Here is an 18,769-nt window from a genome sequence, read left to right as displayed (position 1 = left end):
GGAAAAAATGGGAATTTTGGGGTTTCAGGGGAAAAAAATGGGAATTTTGGGGAAAAACCCAGGAATTTTGGAAATTCGGGAAAAGAAAAAAAATGGGAATTTCAGTTTCAGAGCCAAGAGATCTCCACATGGTGCACATGTGGCTAGGGGGAGGAAAAAACCAGGAATTTTGGGGGGAAAAATGGGAATTTTGGGAATTCTGGGGAAAAAAAATTGGGAATTCTGGGGGGAAAATGGGAATTTTGGGAATTCCAGGGGAAAAAAATGGGAAAAATGGGAATTCTGGGGAAAAAATGGGAATTTTGGGGAAAAAAGGGAATTCTGGGGGGAAAAAATGGGAATTTTGGGGGTTTTTGGGGGAAAAAACCGGGAGTTTTGGGGGGGAAAACGGGAATTTTGGGGGAAAATGGGAATTTTGGGAGAAAACCAGGAAATTGGGGGGAAAAAAATGGGAATTTTGGGGCAAAAATGGGAATTTTGAGGCAAAAATGGGAATTTTGAGGCAAAAATGGGAATTTTCCCCCACAAAAATCCCCATTTTTCCACCCAGCCACCCCAAAAATTCCCCCAAATCCTCCCAAATCCACGGAATTCCGTGGGAATTCGGGAATTCCCAACCTGTCGAAGGGCAGGGAGTTCCCCAGCAGGGAGGAAACCACAATTTCGGGGTGCTGCAGAGCCAGGAGCAGAACTGATTGCTGAAGGGATTTCCGGAGGTTTTCCGAATCCAACAATTCCAGCTTGGAGTGGATGACGCCCAGCAGGTCGGGAATCTGCGGGAAATGGGGAAAAATTGGGATTTTTGGGGATTTTTGGGGGTTTTTTTGGGGATTTTTTGGGATTTGCTGGTTGGGAGATTCCTGGGAAAAAAGGGAATTGTGGGATGGTTGGAGGTGGAAAATCCTTGAGAGATCTTTTGGATCTCAGTTTTATCCTGTTATTCCCATTATTCTCATTATGCTTATTTAATTCCCGTTATTCCCACTATTCTTCTTATTATTCTCATTATTCCCATTATTCCTATTTCATTCCTATTATTCCCATTATTCCCATTATTATTATCATTATTCTTATTATTCCCATTATTCCTGTTATTCCCATTATTCCCATTATTCCCATTAATCTCATTATTCCCATTATTCCCATTATTCCTATTTCATTGCTATTATTCTCATTATTCCTATTATTCTTATTTAATTCCCATTATTCCCATTATTCTTATTATTCTCATTATTCCCACTATTCCTATTTCATTCCTATTATTCCCATTATTCCCATTATTATTATCATTATTCCCATTATTCCCATTATTCCTATTATTCTTATTATTCCCATTATTCTTGTTATTCCCATTATTCCTGTTATTCTCATTATTCCCATAATTCCATTAATTTTCATTATCCCCATTATTCCCACATTCTCATTATTCCCATTCCCATTCCATTCCCATTATTCCCATTATTTCCATTATTATTCCCATTTTTCTCATTATTCTCATTATTCCCAATATTCCCATTATTCCTGTTATTCCCATTATTCCTGTTATTCCCATTATTCCCATTCCTATTATTCTCATTATTCCCATTATTCCCATTATTCTCATTATTCTCATTATTCTCATTATTCTCATTATTCTCATTATTCTCATTATTCTCATTCTCAGTCCCATCACTGCCATCATTCCCATCATTCCCATTATTCCCATTATTCCCATTCCATTCCATTCCCATCCCACAATTCCCATTATTTATTCCCATTATTCCCATTCCCATTTTTCCCATCATTCCCACTATTATTCCAATTCTCATCATTCCCATCATTCCCATTTCCCCCATTATTCCCTTTTTTCCATCCCCATGATTCCCACTATTATTCCCATTATTCCCATTATTCCCATTCCAATTATTCCCATAATTCCCATTATTCCCATCATTCTTATTATTCCCATTATTCCCATTATTCCCATTATTCCCATTATTCCCATTATTCCCATTATTCCCATAATTCCCAAATTCCCATTATTCCCACAATTCCCATCATTCCCATTATTCCCATTATTCCCACTCCATGCAGAACATTCCCAAAAAATCCTCCCCAAACCCCAGGAATTTTTCCGGGATTTTTTTTGGGATTTTTCCCGGAATTCCACCTTTTCCTGCAGGATTTTCCATCCCAAAATTCCCAAAATTCCCCTTTTAAAACTCCAAACTTTGGGAATTTCTCCAGGAATTTTTCCAGGAATTTTTCCAGGAATTTTTCCAGGAATTCCTTGGGAATTCCACCTTTTCCTGCAGGAATTCCATCCCAAAATTCCCCAAATTTCCCTTTTTAAACCCCAAACTCTGTGAGTTTTTCCATTATTTTTTTCCGGGATTTTTTCCAGGATTTTTCCCGGAATTCCACGGGAATTCCACCTTTTCCTGCAGGATTTCCATCCCAAAATTCCCCAAAATTCCCCTTTTAAAACTCCAAACTTTGGGAATTTCTCCTTGAATTTTTCTGGGAATTTCTCCAGGATTTTCTTCAGGATTTTTTCCTAGATTTTTCCAGGATTTTTCCCGGGATTTTTTTGGGAATTCCACCTTTTCCTGTGGCATTTCTGTCCCAAAATTCCCCTTTTAAACCCCAAACTCCAGGAGTTTTTCCACGAATTTTTCCAGCATTTCTCCAGGATTTTTTCCAGGACTTTTTCTGGGATTTTTTCCCAGGATTTTTTTGGGAATTCCACCTTTTCCTGCAGGATTTTTCATCCCAAAAATTCCCAAAATTCCCCTTTTAAACTCCAAACTTTGGGAATTTTTCAGTGAATTTTTCAGTGACTTTTTCTGGGATTTTTCTGGGATTTTTCTGGGATTTTTACCGGGATTTCTCTGGAATTTCTCCAGGACTTTTCCCTGGATTTTTCCCAGGATTTTCCCAGGATTTTTCCTGGAATTCCACCTTTTCCTGAACGATTCCCATCCCATCCCATCCCGTCCCATCCCAAAATTCCCAAAATTCCCCTTTTAAACCCCAAACTCTGGGAATTTTTCCAGAATTTCTCCAGGATTTTCTCCAGGATTTTTTCCTGGATTTTTTCCAGGATTTTTTCTGGGATTTTTTCCCAGGATTTTTTTTGGAATTCCACCTTTTCCTGCAGGAATTCCATCCCAAAAGTCCCCAAATTTCCCTTTTTAAACCCCAAACTCTGGGAATTTTTCCATGAATTTTTCAGTGACTTTTTCTGGGATTTTTTCAGGGATTCTTCCTGGATTTTTTCCGGGATTTTCCCAGGATTTTTCCTGGAATTCCACCTTTTCCTGAACGATTCCCATCCCATCCCATCCCAAAATTCCTAAAATTCCCCATTTAAACCCCAAACTTTGGGAATTTTTCAGTGACTTTTTCTGGGATTTTTTCCGGGATTTTTTCCGGAATTTCTCCAGGATTTTCCCGGGATTTTTTTGGAATTCCACCTTTTCCTGCAGGATTTTCCATCCCAAAATTCCCTTCCCATCCCATCCCAAAATTCCCAAAATTCCCCTTCTAAAACCCCAAACTCCAGGAATTTTTCAGTGACTTTTTCTGGGATTTTTTCTGGGGTTTTTTTCGGGATTTCTCCAGGATTTTTTCCAGGATTTTCCCCAGGACTTTTTTGGGAATTCCACCTTTTCCTGCAGGAATTCCACCCCAAAATTCCTCTTTTAAACCCCAAACTCTGGGAATTTTTCCATTAATTTTTCCAGGAATTTTTCTAGGAATTCCACCTTTTCCTGCAGGATTTCCATCCCAAAATTCCCCAAATTTCCCTTTTTAAACCCCAAACTCCGGGAGTTTTTCCATGATTTTTTTATGGGATTTTTCCCAGGATTTTTTTGGGATTCCACCTTTTCCTGCAGGATTTCCACCCCAAAATTCCCCTTTTAAACCCCAAACTTTGGGAATTTCTCTGTGAATTTTTCCGGGATTTCTCCAGGAATTTTTCTGGGATTTTTTCTGGGATTTTTCCCAGGATTTTTTTGGGAATTCCACCTTTTCCTGCAGGATTTCCATCCCAAAATTCCCCATTTAAATCCTAAACTCTGGGAATTTTTCAGTGACTTTTTCTGGAATTTCTCTGGGATTTTTTCCGGGATTTTTCCAGGATTTTTCCGGGATATTCCCAGGATTTTTTTGGAATTCCACCTTTTCCTGCAGGAGTTTCCATCCCAAAATTCCCTTCCCATCCCATCCCAAAATTCCCCTTCTAAAACCCCAAACTCCAGGAATTTTTCAGCGAATTTTTCAGTGACTTTTTCTGGGATTTTTCCAGGATTTTTCCTGGGATTTTTTTGGGAATTCCACCTTTTCCTGCAGGATTTTCCATCCCAAAAATTCCCAAAATTCCCCTTTTAAACTCCAAACTTTGGGAATTTCTCTGTAAATTTCTCCAGGAATCTCTCCGGGATTTTTTCTGGAATTTCTCCAGGAATTTCTTTGGGATTTTTTCCAGGATTATTTTGGGAATTCCACATTTTCCTGCAGGATTTCCATCCCAAAATTCCCCATTTAAACCCTAAACTCTGGGAATTTTTCTGTGACTTTTTCTGGATTTTCTCCGGGATTTTTTCCGGGATTTCTCTGGGATTTTTCTGGGATTTTTTCCCAGGATTTTTTTGGGAATTCCACCTTTTCCTGCAGGATTTTCCATCCCAAAAATTCCTAAAATTCCCCATTTAAACCCCAAACTTTGGGAATTTTTCAGTGACTTTTTCTGGGATTTTTTCCGGGATTTTTTCCGGGATTTTTTCCGGGATTTTTCCCAGGATTTTTTTGGGAATTCCACCTTTTCCTGCCAGAAATTCCATCCCAAAATTCCCAAAATTCCCCTTTTAAACCCCAAACTCTGGGAATTTTTCAGTGACTTTTTCTGGGATTTTTCCTGGGATTTTTCCTGGATTTTCCCGGGATTTTTTCCCGGATTTTTTTGGGAATCCCACCTTTTCCTGCAGGATTCCTCCTCTCTCCCTGAGCAGGGAATTCAGGATCACAGCTGCAGCTCGGGAACAATTCCCATCCGGATCCTCCAGCCCTTCGAAGAGGGAGAAGAGGAAATTCGGGATTTGCTCCGGAGGAATTCGCTTCCCGATCACCTGGGGGTGGAAAAATGGGAAAAATGGGAATAGAAATTGGGAAAAATGGGAAAATTTGGAATAAAAAATGGGAAAAATGGGAATAAAAATTGGGAAAAATGGGAAAATTTGGAATGAAAAATGGGAAAAATGGGAAAAAAAAATGGGAATAAAAAATGGGAAAAATGGGAAAATTTGGAATGAAAAATGGGAAAAATGGGAATAAAAAATGGGAAAAATGGGAAAATTTGGAATAAAAAATGGGAAAAATGGGAATAAAAAATGGGAAAAATGGGAAAAATGGGAATAAAAAATGGGAAAAATGGGAAAATTTGGAATAAAAAATGGGAAAAAAAGGAATAAAAAATGGGAAAAATGGGAATAGAAATTGGGAAAAATGGGAAAATTTGGAATAAAAAATGGGAAAATTTGGAATGAAAAATGGGAAAAATGGGAATAGAAATTGGGAAAAATGGGAAAATTTGGAATAAAAAATGGGAAAAATGGGAATAAAAAATGGGGATTGAGGGGGTGGAGGTGGGGTGGGAATGGTGGGAATGGTGGGAAAATGGGAATTGTGGGGATAATGGGAAAAATGGGAATAATGGGAATAATGGGAATAATGGGATTTGGAATAATAGTGGGAATAATGGGAATAATAGGAATAATGGGGATGGAATGGGAATAATATAAATGATGGGAATAATGGAAAAAAATGGGAATAATTGGGATAATGGGAATAATGGAGAAAATGGGAATAATGGGAATATTGGGAAAAATGGGATTTGGAATAATCAGGATAATGGGAATGGGAATGAATTTAATCAGGATAATGGGAATGGGAATGAATTGGGAACAATGGGAATGGAGATAATGGGAATAATGGGAATAATGGGAGTAAATGGGGGAAATGGGAAAAATGGGAATGGGACTTGGAATGGGATGGAGATAATGGGAATATTGGGAATAATGGGAATGGAATGGGAATAATACAAATAATGGGAATAAAGGGAGTAAATGGGAAAAATGGGAAAAATAATGGGAATAATGGGAATAATGGGATTTGGAACAATGGGAATAATGGGAATAATAGGAATAATGGGGATGGAATGGGAAAAATATAAATGATGGAAATAATGGGAATAATGGGAATAATGGGAATAATGGGAATAATGGGAATAATGGGAATAATGGGAAAAAGGAGATTTGGAATAATGGGAATCATGGGAATAATCAGGATAATGGGAATGGAGATAATGGGAAAAATGGGAATGGAATGGAATGGGAATAATGGGAATAATGGGAATGATGGGAATTCTGGTCATTCCCAATTGGAATTTTGCCCACTCCCAGTTGATATTCCAGCCATTCCCAGTGGGAATTCCAAGATTCCCAGTCAGAATTCCAGGATTCCCATTTCTCACCGAGGCCATCCTGGTGCAGGTGTGGAAAAGGACGGAGAAATCCGGATTTTCCAGCTTTTCCTTGAGCGATTCCAACTCTTCCAGCAGCTCATCCCGGTGATCCCGGGAAAAACCTGGGATGGGGAAAGAGAATTCCTGGGATTTGAGGCCGGGAAAGGAAAAATTCCTGGAATTCCAGGCTTGGAAAAAGTCTTGGATGTCATTAATTCAATTGTTATCCCAAAAAAAAAGGGAATTTTGGGAATTTTTCTCGATTTTTGGGGGTGAATTCTTGAAGATTTCCCTTGAAAATCCCGGAAAACTTTGGGAATTAAAAAATTCCTGGAATTCCAGGCTTGGAAAAAGTCTTGGATATCATTAATTCCAATGTTATCCCAAAAAAATGGGAATTTTGAGGTAATTTTGTGATTTTGGGGTGAATTCCTGAGGATGAAGTCTTGAAAATCCTGGAAAAGTTTGGGAATGAAAAAAATCCTGGAATTCTGGGTTTGGAAAAAGTCTTGGAAGTCAACAATTCCATTGTTATCCCAGAAAAAAATGGGAATTTGGGGGAATTTTCATGATTTTTTGGGTGAATTCTTGAAGATTTCCCTTGAAAATCCCGGAAAAGTTTGGGAATTAAAAAAATCCTGGAATTCTGGGTTTGGAAAAACCAAAAATTGGGAATTAGGGTGGAAATTGAATCCCAAAAACTCCTGGAATTCCATGGAATTTGGAGATTCCCGAATTCCAAAGGGCAGCAGCGACCTCTTGTGGAGAGTTGGGGAATTGCCGGAATTGTTGGGAAAAATATTCCCAAATCCCCAAAAAAAGTCCCAAAAAAAGTCCCAAAAAACCGTGGAAAACCCTGAAAAAATCCCCGAAAAAAACTCCAAAAAAACCTGGAAAAAACCTGAAGAAAAACTGAAAAAACTCAAAAAAATTTCTCAAAAAATTCCCAAAAATTCCCAAAACATAAAAAAAAAATTCCCCCAAAAAAATCCCCCAAAAAAACCCCAAAATCCCCAAAAAATCCCAAAATCCCCCAAATCTTATCAAAATCCCAAAAAAATCCCAAAAAATCCCCAAAATCCCAAATATTCCCAAAATCCCAAAAAAAGTCCCAAAAAACCCAAAACATCCCAAAATCCAAAATCCAAAAAATCCCCAAAATCCCAAAAGAAATTCTCCAAAAATCCCAAAAATCCCCCTAAAAATTCCCAAAAAATCCCCCAAAAAGCACAAATCCCAAAATCCTGAAAAAACCCAAATCCCAAAAAAATCCCCAAAAAAACTCCAAAATTCCCCCAAAAATCCCCTGATCCCAAAATCCCAAAAAATCCCCAAATTCCCAAAAAAAAATCCCCCCAAAAATCCCAAAAAATCCCAAAATCCCCAAAAAAATCCCCAAAAATCCCCAAATCCCCCAAAATTTCCAAAAATCTAAAAATCCCCCAAAAATTTTTAAAAATTCCCAAAAATTTAAAAAAATCTTTAAAAATTAAAAAAAAAAAATCCCCAAAAATCCCCCAAAATTCAAAAAAAAATCAAAAAACATCCCAAAAACCTCAAAAAAAACCCCCAAAAAATCCCAAAAAATTCCCCAAAATTCCCAAACTCCCACCTTGGTAGCTGAGCTGGATGTAGAGCAGGCAGCGAACACAATCCAAAATTCCCAAAAATTCCCAAAAAATCCCAAAAAAATCCAAAAAATTCCCCAAAAAATTCCCCAAAAATTCCCCCAAAATTTAAAAACAATTCCCAAAAATTTAAAAATCCCCAAAAATTTTTTAAAAATTTAAAAATTTTTAAAAAATCTTTAAAAATTAAAAAAAATCCCCAAAAATCCCCCAAAATTCAAAAAAAATCCAAAAAACATCCCAAAAACCTCCAAAAAAATCCCAAAAAATCCCAAAAAATTCCCAAAAAATTCCCCAAAACTCCCCCAAATTTCCCAAAATTTCCCCGAATCCCCACCTTGGTATCCCAGCTGGATGTAGAGCAGGCAGCGAACGCACTCGACGGCGTCTCTGCGGATTTCGGGAATTCCGTCGGAGCAGCGAGGGGAGAGCAGAGCCAGCAGCAGGCTGAGCGTGTGGAATGGAGTCACGCTCTGGGAAAGGGGGAAAAGTGGGAATTTTGGGAATTTTGGGATTTTTGGGATTGGTGGGAATGATGGGAATGATGGCTGAGCGTGTGGAACGGAGTGACGCTCTGGGAAAAGGGGGAAATTGGGAATTTTGGGAATTTTGGGAATTTGGGATTGGTGGGAATGATGGGAATGCTGGGAAGGATGGGAATGAAGGTTCAGCGTGTGGAACGGAGTCACGCTCTGGGAAATGGGGAAATTGGGAATTTTGGGAATTTTGGGAATTTTGGGATTGGTGAGAATAAAGGCCGAGCGTGTGGAACGGAGTCACGCTCTGGGAAAATTGGGAATTTTGGGATTTTTGGGAATGATGGGAATGAAGGTTCAGCGTGTGGAATGGAGTCACGCTCTGGGAAAAGCGGAAAATTGGGAATTTTGGGAATTTTGGGATTGGTGGGAATGGAGGGAATGAAGGTTCAGTGTGTGGAATGGAGTCACGCTCTGGGAAAAGGGGAAAATTGGGAATTTTGGGATTTTTGGGAATGGTGGAATGATGGGAATGCAGGCTGAGCGTGTGGAACGGAGTGACGCTCTGGGAAAAGTGGGAATTTTGGGAATGTTGGGATTTTTGGGAATTTTGGGATTGGTGGGAATGATGGGAATGAAGGCTGAGCGTGTGGAACGGAGTCACGCTCTGGGAAATGGGGAAAAGTGGGAATTTTGGGAACTTTGGGATTGGTGGGATTGGTGGGAATGAAGGCTGAGTGTGTGGAACGGAGTGATGCTCTGGGAAATGGGGAAAAGTGGGAATTTTGGGAATTTTGGGATTGGTGGGAATGAAAGCTGAGCGTGTGGAACGGAGTCACACTGGGAAATAGGGAAAAGTGGGAATTTTGGGATTTTTGGGATTTTGGGAATTTTGGGATTGGTGGGAATGGAGGGAATGAAGGTTCAGCGTGTGGAACGGAGTGACGCTCTGGGAAATGGGAAAAATTGGGAATTTTGGGATTTTTGGGATTTTTGGGAATGGTGGGAATGATGGCTGAGTGTGTGGAACGGAGTGACGCTCTGGGAAAAGTGGGAATTTTGGGAATGTTGGGATTTTTGGGAATTTTGGGATTGGTGGGAATGATGGGAATGAAGGCTGAGCGTGTGGAACGGAGTCACGCTCTGGGAAATGGGGAAAAGTGGGAATTTTGGGAACTTTGGGATTGGTGGGATTGGTGGGAATGAAGGCTGAGTGTGTGGAACGGAGTGATGCTCTGGGAAATGGGGAAAAGTGGGAATTTTGGGAATTTTGGGATTGGTGGGAATGAAAGCTGAGCGTGTGGAACGGAGTCACACTGGGAAATAGGGAAAAGTGGGAATTTTGGGATTTTTGGGATTTTGGGAATTTTGGGATTGGTGGGAATGGAGGGAATGAAGGTTCAGCGTGTGGAACGGAGTGACGCTCTGGGAAATGGGAAAAATTGGGAATTTTGGGATTTTTGGGATTTTTGGGAATGGTGGGAATGATGGCTGAGTGTGTGGAACGGAGTGACGCTCTGGGAAATGGCGAAAAGTGGGAATTTTGGGAATTTTGGGATTGGTGGGAATGAAGGTTCAGTGTGTGGAATGGAGTCACGCTCTGGGAAATGGGGAAAATTGGGAATTTTGGGATTTTTGGGATTGGTGGGAATGGTGGGAATGAAGGCTGAGCGTGTGGAACGGAGTGACGCTCTGGGAAAAGGGGAAAATTGGGAATTTTGGGATTTTTGGGAATGGTGGGGATGGAGGGAATGAAGGTTCAGTGTGTGGAACAGAGTGACACTCTGGGAAATGGGGGAAAAGTGGGAATTTTGGGAATTTTGGGATTTTGGGATTGGTGGGAATGATGGGAATGAAGGTTCAGCGTGTGGAATGGAGTGACGCTCTGGGAAATGGGGAAAAGTGGGAATTTTGGGAATTTTGGGATTGGTGGGAATGAAGGCTGAGCGTGTGGAACGGAGTCACGCTCTGGGAAATGGGGAAAAGTGGGAATTTTGGGAATTTTGGGAATGGTGGGAATGGTGGGAATGAAGGCTGAGCTTGTGGAGCGGAGTCACGCTCTGGGAAAATTGGGAATTTTGGGAATTTTGGGAATGGTGGGAATGAAGGCTGAGCGTGTGGAACGGAGTGACGCTCTGGAAAATGGGAAAATTGGGAATTTTGGGATTTTTGGGATTTTTGGGAATGATGAGAATGGTGGGAATGATGGCTGAGCGTGTGGAACGGAGTCATGCTCTGGGAAATGGGAAAATTAGGAATTTTGGGATTTTTGGGAATTTTGGGAATGGTGGGAATGATGGCTGAGTGTGTGGAACGGAGTGACGCTCTGGGAAATGGGGAAAAGTGGGAATTTTGGGATTTTTGGGAATGGAGGGAATGAAGGTTCAGCGTGTGGAACGGAGTCACGCTTTGGGAAAAGCGGAAAATTGGGAATTTTGGGAATTTTGGGATTGGTGGGAATGGAGGGAATGAAGGTTCAGTGTGTGGAATGGAGTCACGCTCTGGGAAAATTGGGAATTTTGGGATTTTTGGGAATTTTGGGAATTTTGGGAATGGAGGGAATGAAGGCTGAGCGTGTGGAACGGAGTCACGCTCTGGGAAATGGGAAAATTGGGAATTTTGGGAATTTTGGGAATGATGGGAATGAAGGTTCAGCGTGTGGAACGGAGTGACGCTCTGGGAAATGGGGAAATTGGGAATTTTGGGAATTTTGGGAATGATGGGAATGAAGGCTGAGCGTGTGGAACGGAGTCACGCTCTGGGAAAAGTGGGAATTTTGGGATTTTTGGGATTTTTGGGAATGATGGGAATGAAGGTTCAGCGTGTGGAACGGAGTCACGCTCTGGGAAAGGGGGAAATTAGGAATTTTGGGAATTTTGGAATTGGTGGGAATGAAGGTTCAGTGTGTGGAATGGAGTGACACTCTGGGAAAATTGGGAATTTTGGGATTTTTGGGATTTTTGGGATTGGTGGGAATGAAGGCTGAGCGTGTGGAACGGAGTCACGCTCTGGGAAATGGGAAAATTAGGAATTTTGGGAATTTTGGGAATTTTGGGATTGGTGGGAATGATGGGAATGAAGGTTCAGCGTGTGGAACAGAGTGACACTCTGGGAAATGGGGAAAATTGGGAATTTTGGGATTTTTGGGATTTTTGGGATTGGTGGGAATGGAGGGAATGATGGCTGAGCGTGTGGAACGGAGTCACGCTCTGGGAAATGGGAAATTGGGAATTTTGGGAATTTTGGGATTGGTGGGAATGATGGGAATGATGGGAACAGGAAAAATTCCAGGTTTGGGGATTGAGATGGGAATGGGAATGAGAATAGGAATGGGAATAATGGGAATAATGAAAAAAATGGGAATAACGGGAATAATGGGAATGGAGATGGGAATTATGGGAATGGGAACAGTGGGAAGAATGGGAATAATGGGAATCAAATAGGAATGGGAATGGTAATAAATGGGAATAATAGGAATAATGGGAATGATTGGAGTAATGGGAATAATGGGAATAATGGGAATAATGGGAATAATGGGAATAATGGGAAAAATGGGAATAATGGGAATAAAAAGAATAATGGAAATAATAGGAATAATAGGAATAATGGGAATGGAATAGTGGGAATAATAGGAATAATGAGAACAATGGGAATAATAGGAATAATTGGAATGGGAATAATGGGAATAATGGGAATAATAGCAATAATAGCAATAATAGGAATAATAGGAATAATGAGAATAATAGGAGTAATAGGAATGGGAACAATGGGAACAATGGGAATAGTAGGAATAATAAGAATGGGAATAATGGGAAAAATGAGAATAATGGGAATAATGGGAATAATGAGAATAATGGGAATAATGGGAACAATGGGAATAATGGGAATAACAGGAATGGGAACAATGGCAATAATGGGAATAATAGGAAAAATAGGAATGGGAATAATGGGAATAATGGGAATAACAGGAATAACTGGAATGATGGGAACAATGGGAATAACAGGAACAACAGGAACAACAGGAACATCTCCGCCTCATTCCCGACTCTCAGAATTCCGGGAATTTCCCAGCCACTCACGCTGACTTGGAGCTTTTCCAGGTAGAATTCCAGCAGGGATTTGCTGACTGCCATCGCCCTCTGCCTCTCCTGCTCCCGGGGGGATTTGATCCAGGGCCCTAAATGCTGGGAATGGGGAGGAAAATCCGGGAATTCCGGGATGGAATTCCAGGCTGGGCAGTTCTTTCCTGGGGGGAATATTCCCAAAAATCCAGCCTGGGATTTGCTCTCTGGGATGAGCTGCCTGGGTTGTTCTTTGGGGTTTCCCATTCCCAATTTCCCAATTCCCAATGAATTCCCAATTCCCAATTTCCCATTCCCATTATTGCCATTATTTCCAATATTCCCATTATTCTCATTATTTGCATTGTTCCCATTATCCCCATTCTTCCCATTTTTCCCATTATTCCCATTACTCCCATTATTCCCATTATTCCCATTATCCCCATTCTTCCCATTCCCATTCCCATTTTTCCCATTTTTCCCAATCTTTCCATTATTCCCATTATTCCTATTATTCCCATTCCATTCCATTCCAATTCCCACTATTCCCAGTCTTCCCATTGTTCCCATTATTCCCATTCCTCCCATTCCTCCCATCCCCATTCCCCCCATCATTCCCATTCCCAATTCCCATCTCCACTTCCCATTATTCCCATTCCATTCCCATTCCCATTATTCCCACTATTTTCATTATCCCCATTCTTCCCATTCCCATTCTTCCCATTGTTCCCAATCTTCCCATTATTCCCATTATTCCCATTATTCCCATTATTCCCATTATTCCAATTATTCCCATTCCATCCCCATTATTCCCATCATTCCCATTCCCAATCCCATTCCACTCCCACCATTCCTCTTATTCCCATTTTCCCCATTTTTCCCTTTCTTCCCATTCCCATCCCATTCTCCTCATTCCCATCATTTCCATCCCCAATCCCCAATTCCGATTCCATTCCCATTCCTCCTATTTTTTCCTGTTCTTCCCACTCTTCCAGTTCTTCCCATTATTCCCATTATTAATTCCCATTATTCCCATTCCCTTCCCTTCCAATTCCCATTCTCCACATTATTCCCATCCCCACCCCAATTACTCCCATTCCCAATTCCCATTCCCATTATTCCCATTATTCCCAATATTCCCATCATTCCCATCATTCCCATCATTCCCATTACATTCCCATTCTTCCCATCAATCCCATTATTCCCAATCTCTTTTTCCATTCCCATTATCCCCATTCTTCCCACAATTCCCATAATTCCCATTATTCCCATTCCATTCCCTTTCCCATTATTCCCACAATTCCCACAATTCCCATTCCACTCCCATTATTCCCATTTTTCCCGTAATTCCCACTATTATTCCCATTTTTCCCATTTTTCCCATTTTTCCATTATTCCCATTATTCCCATTATTCCCAATCTTCCCATTATTCCCATAATTCCTATAATTCCCATTATTCCCATTTTTCCCATTATTTTCATTTTTCCCATTTTTCCCATTATTCCCATTATCCTCATTTTCCCCATTATTCCCATTTTTCCCATTCCATTCCCATTTTTCCCATAATCCCCATAATTCCCATTTCCCCCATAATTCCCATTATTCCCATAATTCCCACTATTATTGCAATTCCCATTTTCCCCATTTTCCCCATTTTTCTCATTTTCCCCATTTTTCCCATTTTTCCCATTTTTCCCATTTTCCCCATTTTCCCCATTTTTCCCTTTTTCCCATTTTTCCCATTTTTCCCATTATTCCCATTATCCTCATTTTCCCCATCATTCCCATTTTTCCCATTCCATTCCCATTTTCCCCATAATTCCCATTATTCCCATAATTCCCACTATTATTCCCATAATTCCCACTATTATTCCCATTATTCCCATTTTCCCATTTTCCCCATTTTTCCCATTTTCCCCATTTTCCCATTTTCCCATTTTCCCATTTTCCCATTTTCCCCATTTTTCCCTTTTTCCCCATTTTCCCCATTTTTCCCATTTTCCCCATTTTCCCCATTTTCCCCATTTTTCCCACCATTCCCAAATCCCAAAAAACTCACGGCAAACACATCCTGCAGCCCGTGGGGCGTCAGTCGCCTCCGGAGGAGACTTTGGAGCAACTCAGTCAGAGCTGCCAGTGCATCCCGGAGCAAATCCTGGGAAAATCCCGGAATTTTGGGGTTGGAAAAACCCTTGGAATTCACCAAGTCCATCCAGGACATGGAATTCCAGGAAAAAAACCTGGAAATTTGGGGTTTTTCCCAAATTTTGGGATGAATTCCCATGGGTGAGGCCTTGAAAATCTTGGAAAAGAATAAAATTTTGGAATTCCGGAGTTGGAAAAATCCTTGGGAATCACCAAATCCATCCAGGCCATGAAATTCCATTAAAAAACTGGAAATTTGGGATTTTTTCCCAATTTTTGGGGTGAATTCCTGTGGATGAGGTGCTGAAAAATCTTGGGAAGTTTGGGAAATGATAAAATCTTGGAATTCTGGAGTTGGAAAAATCCTTGGGAATCACCAAGACCATCCAGGCCATGAAATTCCATTAAAAAACTGGAAATTTGGGATTTTTTCCCGATTTTTGGGGTGAATTCCCATGGGTGAGGTGCTGAAAATCTTGGAAAAGAATAAAATTTTGGAATTCCAGAGTTGGAAAAATCCTTGGGAATCACCAAATCCATCCAGGCCATGGAATTCCAGGGAAAAAAAGGAAATTTGGGGTTTTTCCCAATTTTTGGGGGTGAATTCCCACAGATGAGGTGCTGAAAAATCTTGGAAAGTTTGGAAAATAATAAAAACTTGGAATTTCTGGAGTTGGAAAAATCCTTGGGAATCACCAAGTCCATCCAGGCCATGAAATTCCATTGAAAAACTGGAAATTTGGGATTTTTTCCCAATTTTTGGGGTGAATTCCTGTGGATGAGGTGCTGAAAAATCTTGGAAAGTTTGGGAAATGATAAAATCTTGGAATTCTGGAGTTGGAAAAATCCTTGGAATTCACCAAGTCCATCCAGACCATGAACTTCCAGGGAAAAAAAGGAAATTTGGGGTTTTTCCCGATTTTTGGGGTGAATTCCCATAAATGAGGTGCTGAAAAATCTTGGAAAAGTTTGGAAAAATCTCCTAAAGGAGAAAATTTTGGAATTCCGGAGTTGGAAAAATCCTTGGGATTCACCAAGTCCATCCAGGCCATGAAATTCCATAAAAAACCTGGAAATTTGGGGTTTTTCCCAATTTTTGGGGTGAATTCCCATGGATGAAGCATTGAAAATCCTGGGAAAGTTTGGGAAATGATAAAATCTTGGAATTCTGGAGTTGGCAAAATCCTTGGAATTCACCAAGTCCATCCAGGCCATGAAATTCCAGAAAAAAATGGAAATTTGGGGTTTTCCCCAATTTTTCACCCTTGAAAAATCCCAGAAAAATTTGGAAAAAATCTCCTAAAGGAATAAAAATCCCAGAAAATCCTGGAGAATTCCCAAAAATCCCATGGAATTCTCACTTCCCAAATCTTCCCGGGATATTTTTTTGGGTAGAAAATTCCCAAAATTTCCGGAAAAATGGGGAAAAAATAAGGAATTTTCCAGCTGGAGTTGCCCCTCCCCCCCTAATTAGCATCTCATTAATTCCAGGGATGGAAAATTCCCAGAAAAAATTTGGGAAGCAGCTGTTGGGTTTTTTTGGGAAAAGGACTGGGAAAGAGGAGGGGAATTGTGGGAAGTGGGTGGGAAATGGGAATAAATGGGAAAAATAACGGGAAAAATAATGGGAAAAATGGGAAGAATGAAAATAATGGGAATGGGAAAAATGGGGAAAATGGGAATAGGAATGGGAATGGAATGGGAAAACTGGGAAAAATGGGAATAATGGGAAGAATGGGAATAATGGGGATGGAAAAAAATGGGAAAAATGGGAATGGGAATGATGGGAATGGAATGGGAATAATGGGAACAATGAAAATAATGGGGATAATGGGAATAACAGCAAAATGGGAAAAATGGGAATGGGGATAGGAATGGGAATAATGGGAATAATGGGAATGATGGGAATAATAAGAATAATAGGGAAAATGGGAATGGTGAGAATGGGAATAATGGGAAAAATAATGGGAAAAATGGAAAAAATGGGAATAGGAATGGGAATGGAATGGGAAGAATGGGAATATGGAAATAATGAAAATAATAGGAATAATGGGGGAAATGGGAATGGGGATAGGAATGGGAATAATGGGAATGATGGGAATAATGGGAATAACAGGAAAAATGGGAATAGGAATATTGGGAATAATGGGAATGAATGGGAATAATGGGAACAATGGGAATAATGGAGATAACGGGAATTCAGCCATTTCCCCCAAACCCTTCCAGAAGTCCCATTTCCCCCCAAATCCCACAGAATTCCCAAAATTCCACAGAATTCCCATTTTCCCCCCAAATCCCACAGAATTCCCAGAATCCCACTGAATTCCCAAATCCCCCAGAATTCCCATTTTCCCCAAATCCCACGGAATTCCCAAAATCCACAGAATTCCCATTTTCCCCCCAAATCCCACACAATTCCCAAATCTCACACAATTCCCAAATCCCAGGGAATTCCCATTTCCCCCCAAATTCCCATTTTCCCCCAAAACCCACAGAATTCCCATTCCCCCCAAATCCCAGGGAATTTGGTGGGATTTGGGGGGAAATGGGAATTCTGTGGGATTTGGGAATTCAGTGATTCTGGGATTCTGTGGGATTTGAGGCGGGATTTGGGGAAAAAATGGGATTGGAATTCCCAAATCCCTCAGGATTCCCAAATCCCACAGAATTCCCATTTCCCCCAAACCCTCCCAGAATTCCCAAATCCTAAAGAATTCCCATTTCCCACGGAATTGCCATTTTCCCCAAATCCCATGGAATTCCCATTTTCCCCCAAACCCTCCCAGAATTCCCAAATCTCACGGAATTCCCATTTCCCCCAAATCCCACAGAATTCCCAAATCCCAGGGAATTCCCATTTTTCCCCTAAATCCTCCCAGAATTCCCATTTCCCCCCAAATCCCACAGAATTCCCAAAATCCCATGGAATTCCCAAATCCCAGGGAATTCCCATTTCCCCCCAAATTCAATTTCCCCCAAATCCCACAGAATTCCCAAACCCCACAGAATTCCCAAATCCCACAATTCCCATTTCCCCAAATCACAGAATTCCTTCCCCCCAAATCCCCATTTTCCCCCCAAATCCTCCACAATTCCCAAATCCCAGGGAATTCCCAAATCCCAGGGAATTCCCATTTTTCCCCTAAATCCTCCCAGAATTCCCATTTCCCCCCAAATCCCACACAATTCCCAAACCCCCCCGAATTCCCAAATCCCCGGGAATTCCCAGCCTGGACTCCCACCTGCTCTTCCCGGTTTTTCCCGGGGAATTCCGGCGGCAATCCCAGGACGCTGCCCAGCGCTGTGTCCAGCAGCTCTGTCCGCTCGGGGTCAGCCAGGGGAGGATCCAGAGCTCTGAGCTCGGAGTTAGGGAAAATCCCGGAATTCTGACCGGGAAATCTGGGAATTCTGACCGGGAAATCCTGGAATTCCAGCCCAGGGAGTTCCAAGGTGGAGAAAGGGGAGAATTCCCGGGAATTGTTGGGGATTTTGGGATGGAGCTGAGGGGAGATTTTGGGATTTGGGGTTGGAAAAGAGAGGGAAAAGAGAAGGAAAAGAGAGGAGGAAAGATGGAAAAAGGGGGAAAAAGAGGAGAAAATATAGAAAAGGAGGGAAAAGGAGGGAAAAGGAGGGAAAAGAGGGAAAAGGGAAGGAAAAGAGAGGAGGAAAGGGGAAAAACGGGGAATAAAAGAGGAGAAAATATGGAAAAGGAGGGAAAAGAGGAGGGAAAAGAGAAGGAAAAGAAAGGAGGAAAAGAAGGGAAAGAAGAAAAAAAGGAAAAAAGGAAAAGAGAAGGAAAAGAAAGGAGAGGAAGAAAAGGAAAAGAGAAGGAAAAGGAGGGAAAAAAGAGGGAAAAGGGAAGGAAAAGAGAGGAGAAAACAGGAAAAATGGGAAAAGAGAGGAGAAAAGATGGAAAAGAGAGAGGGAAAGAAGGAAAAGAGGGAAAGAGGGAA

At 41.0% G+C, this 18,769-nt stretch overlaps 1 protein-coding gene across 1 annotated transcript in view; it reads right to left on the bottom strand.

The window, feature by feature from the left end:
- Positions 1-58: 58 nt before the first annotated feature.
- The window catches only part of LOC146421851 (maestro heat-like repeat-containing protein family member 1), a gene marked incomplete at both ends in the record, with an annotated part of 81,852 nt that continues 63,141 nt past the window's right edge, over positions 59-18,769 (bottom strand). Inside the window, 8 exons of the mRNA XM_085047010.1 lie at positions 59-143; positions 619-773; positions 4,959-5,111; positions 6,515-6,627; positions 8,471-8,606; positions 12,689-12,793; positions 14,731-14,826; positions 18,059-18,170. Coding sequence (XP_084903136.1) covers positions 59-143; positions 619-773; positions 4,959-5,111; positions 6,515-6,627; positions 8,471-8,606; positions 12,689-12,793; positions 14,731-14,826; positions 18,059-18,170 — 955 coding nt within the window. The remainder of the gene's footprint in view (positions 144-618; positions 774-4,958; positions 5,112-6,514; positions 6,628-8,470; positions 8,607-12,688; positions 12,794-14,730; positions 14,827-18,058; positions 18,171-18,769) is intronic.

Source organism: Lichenostomus cassidix, unplaced genomic scaffold (assembly GCF_008360975.1).
Source record: "Lichenostomus cassidix isolate B80296 unplaced genomic scaffold, HeHo_3.0 HiC_scaffold_772, whole genome shotgun sequence".
Taxonomy (NCBI): domain Eukaryota; kingdom Metazoa; phylum Chordata; class Aves; order Passeriformes; family Meliphagidae; genus Lichenostomus; species Lichenostomus cassidix.
The sequence above is the reverse complement of the archived record's forward strand: the minus strand, read 5'-3'. Positions and strand labels throughout refer to the sequence as shown.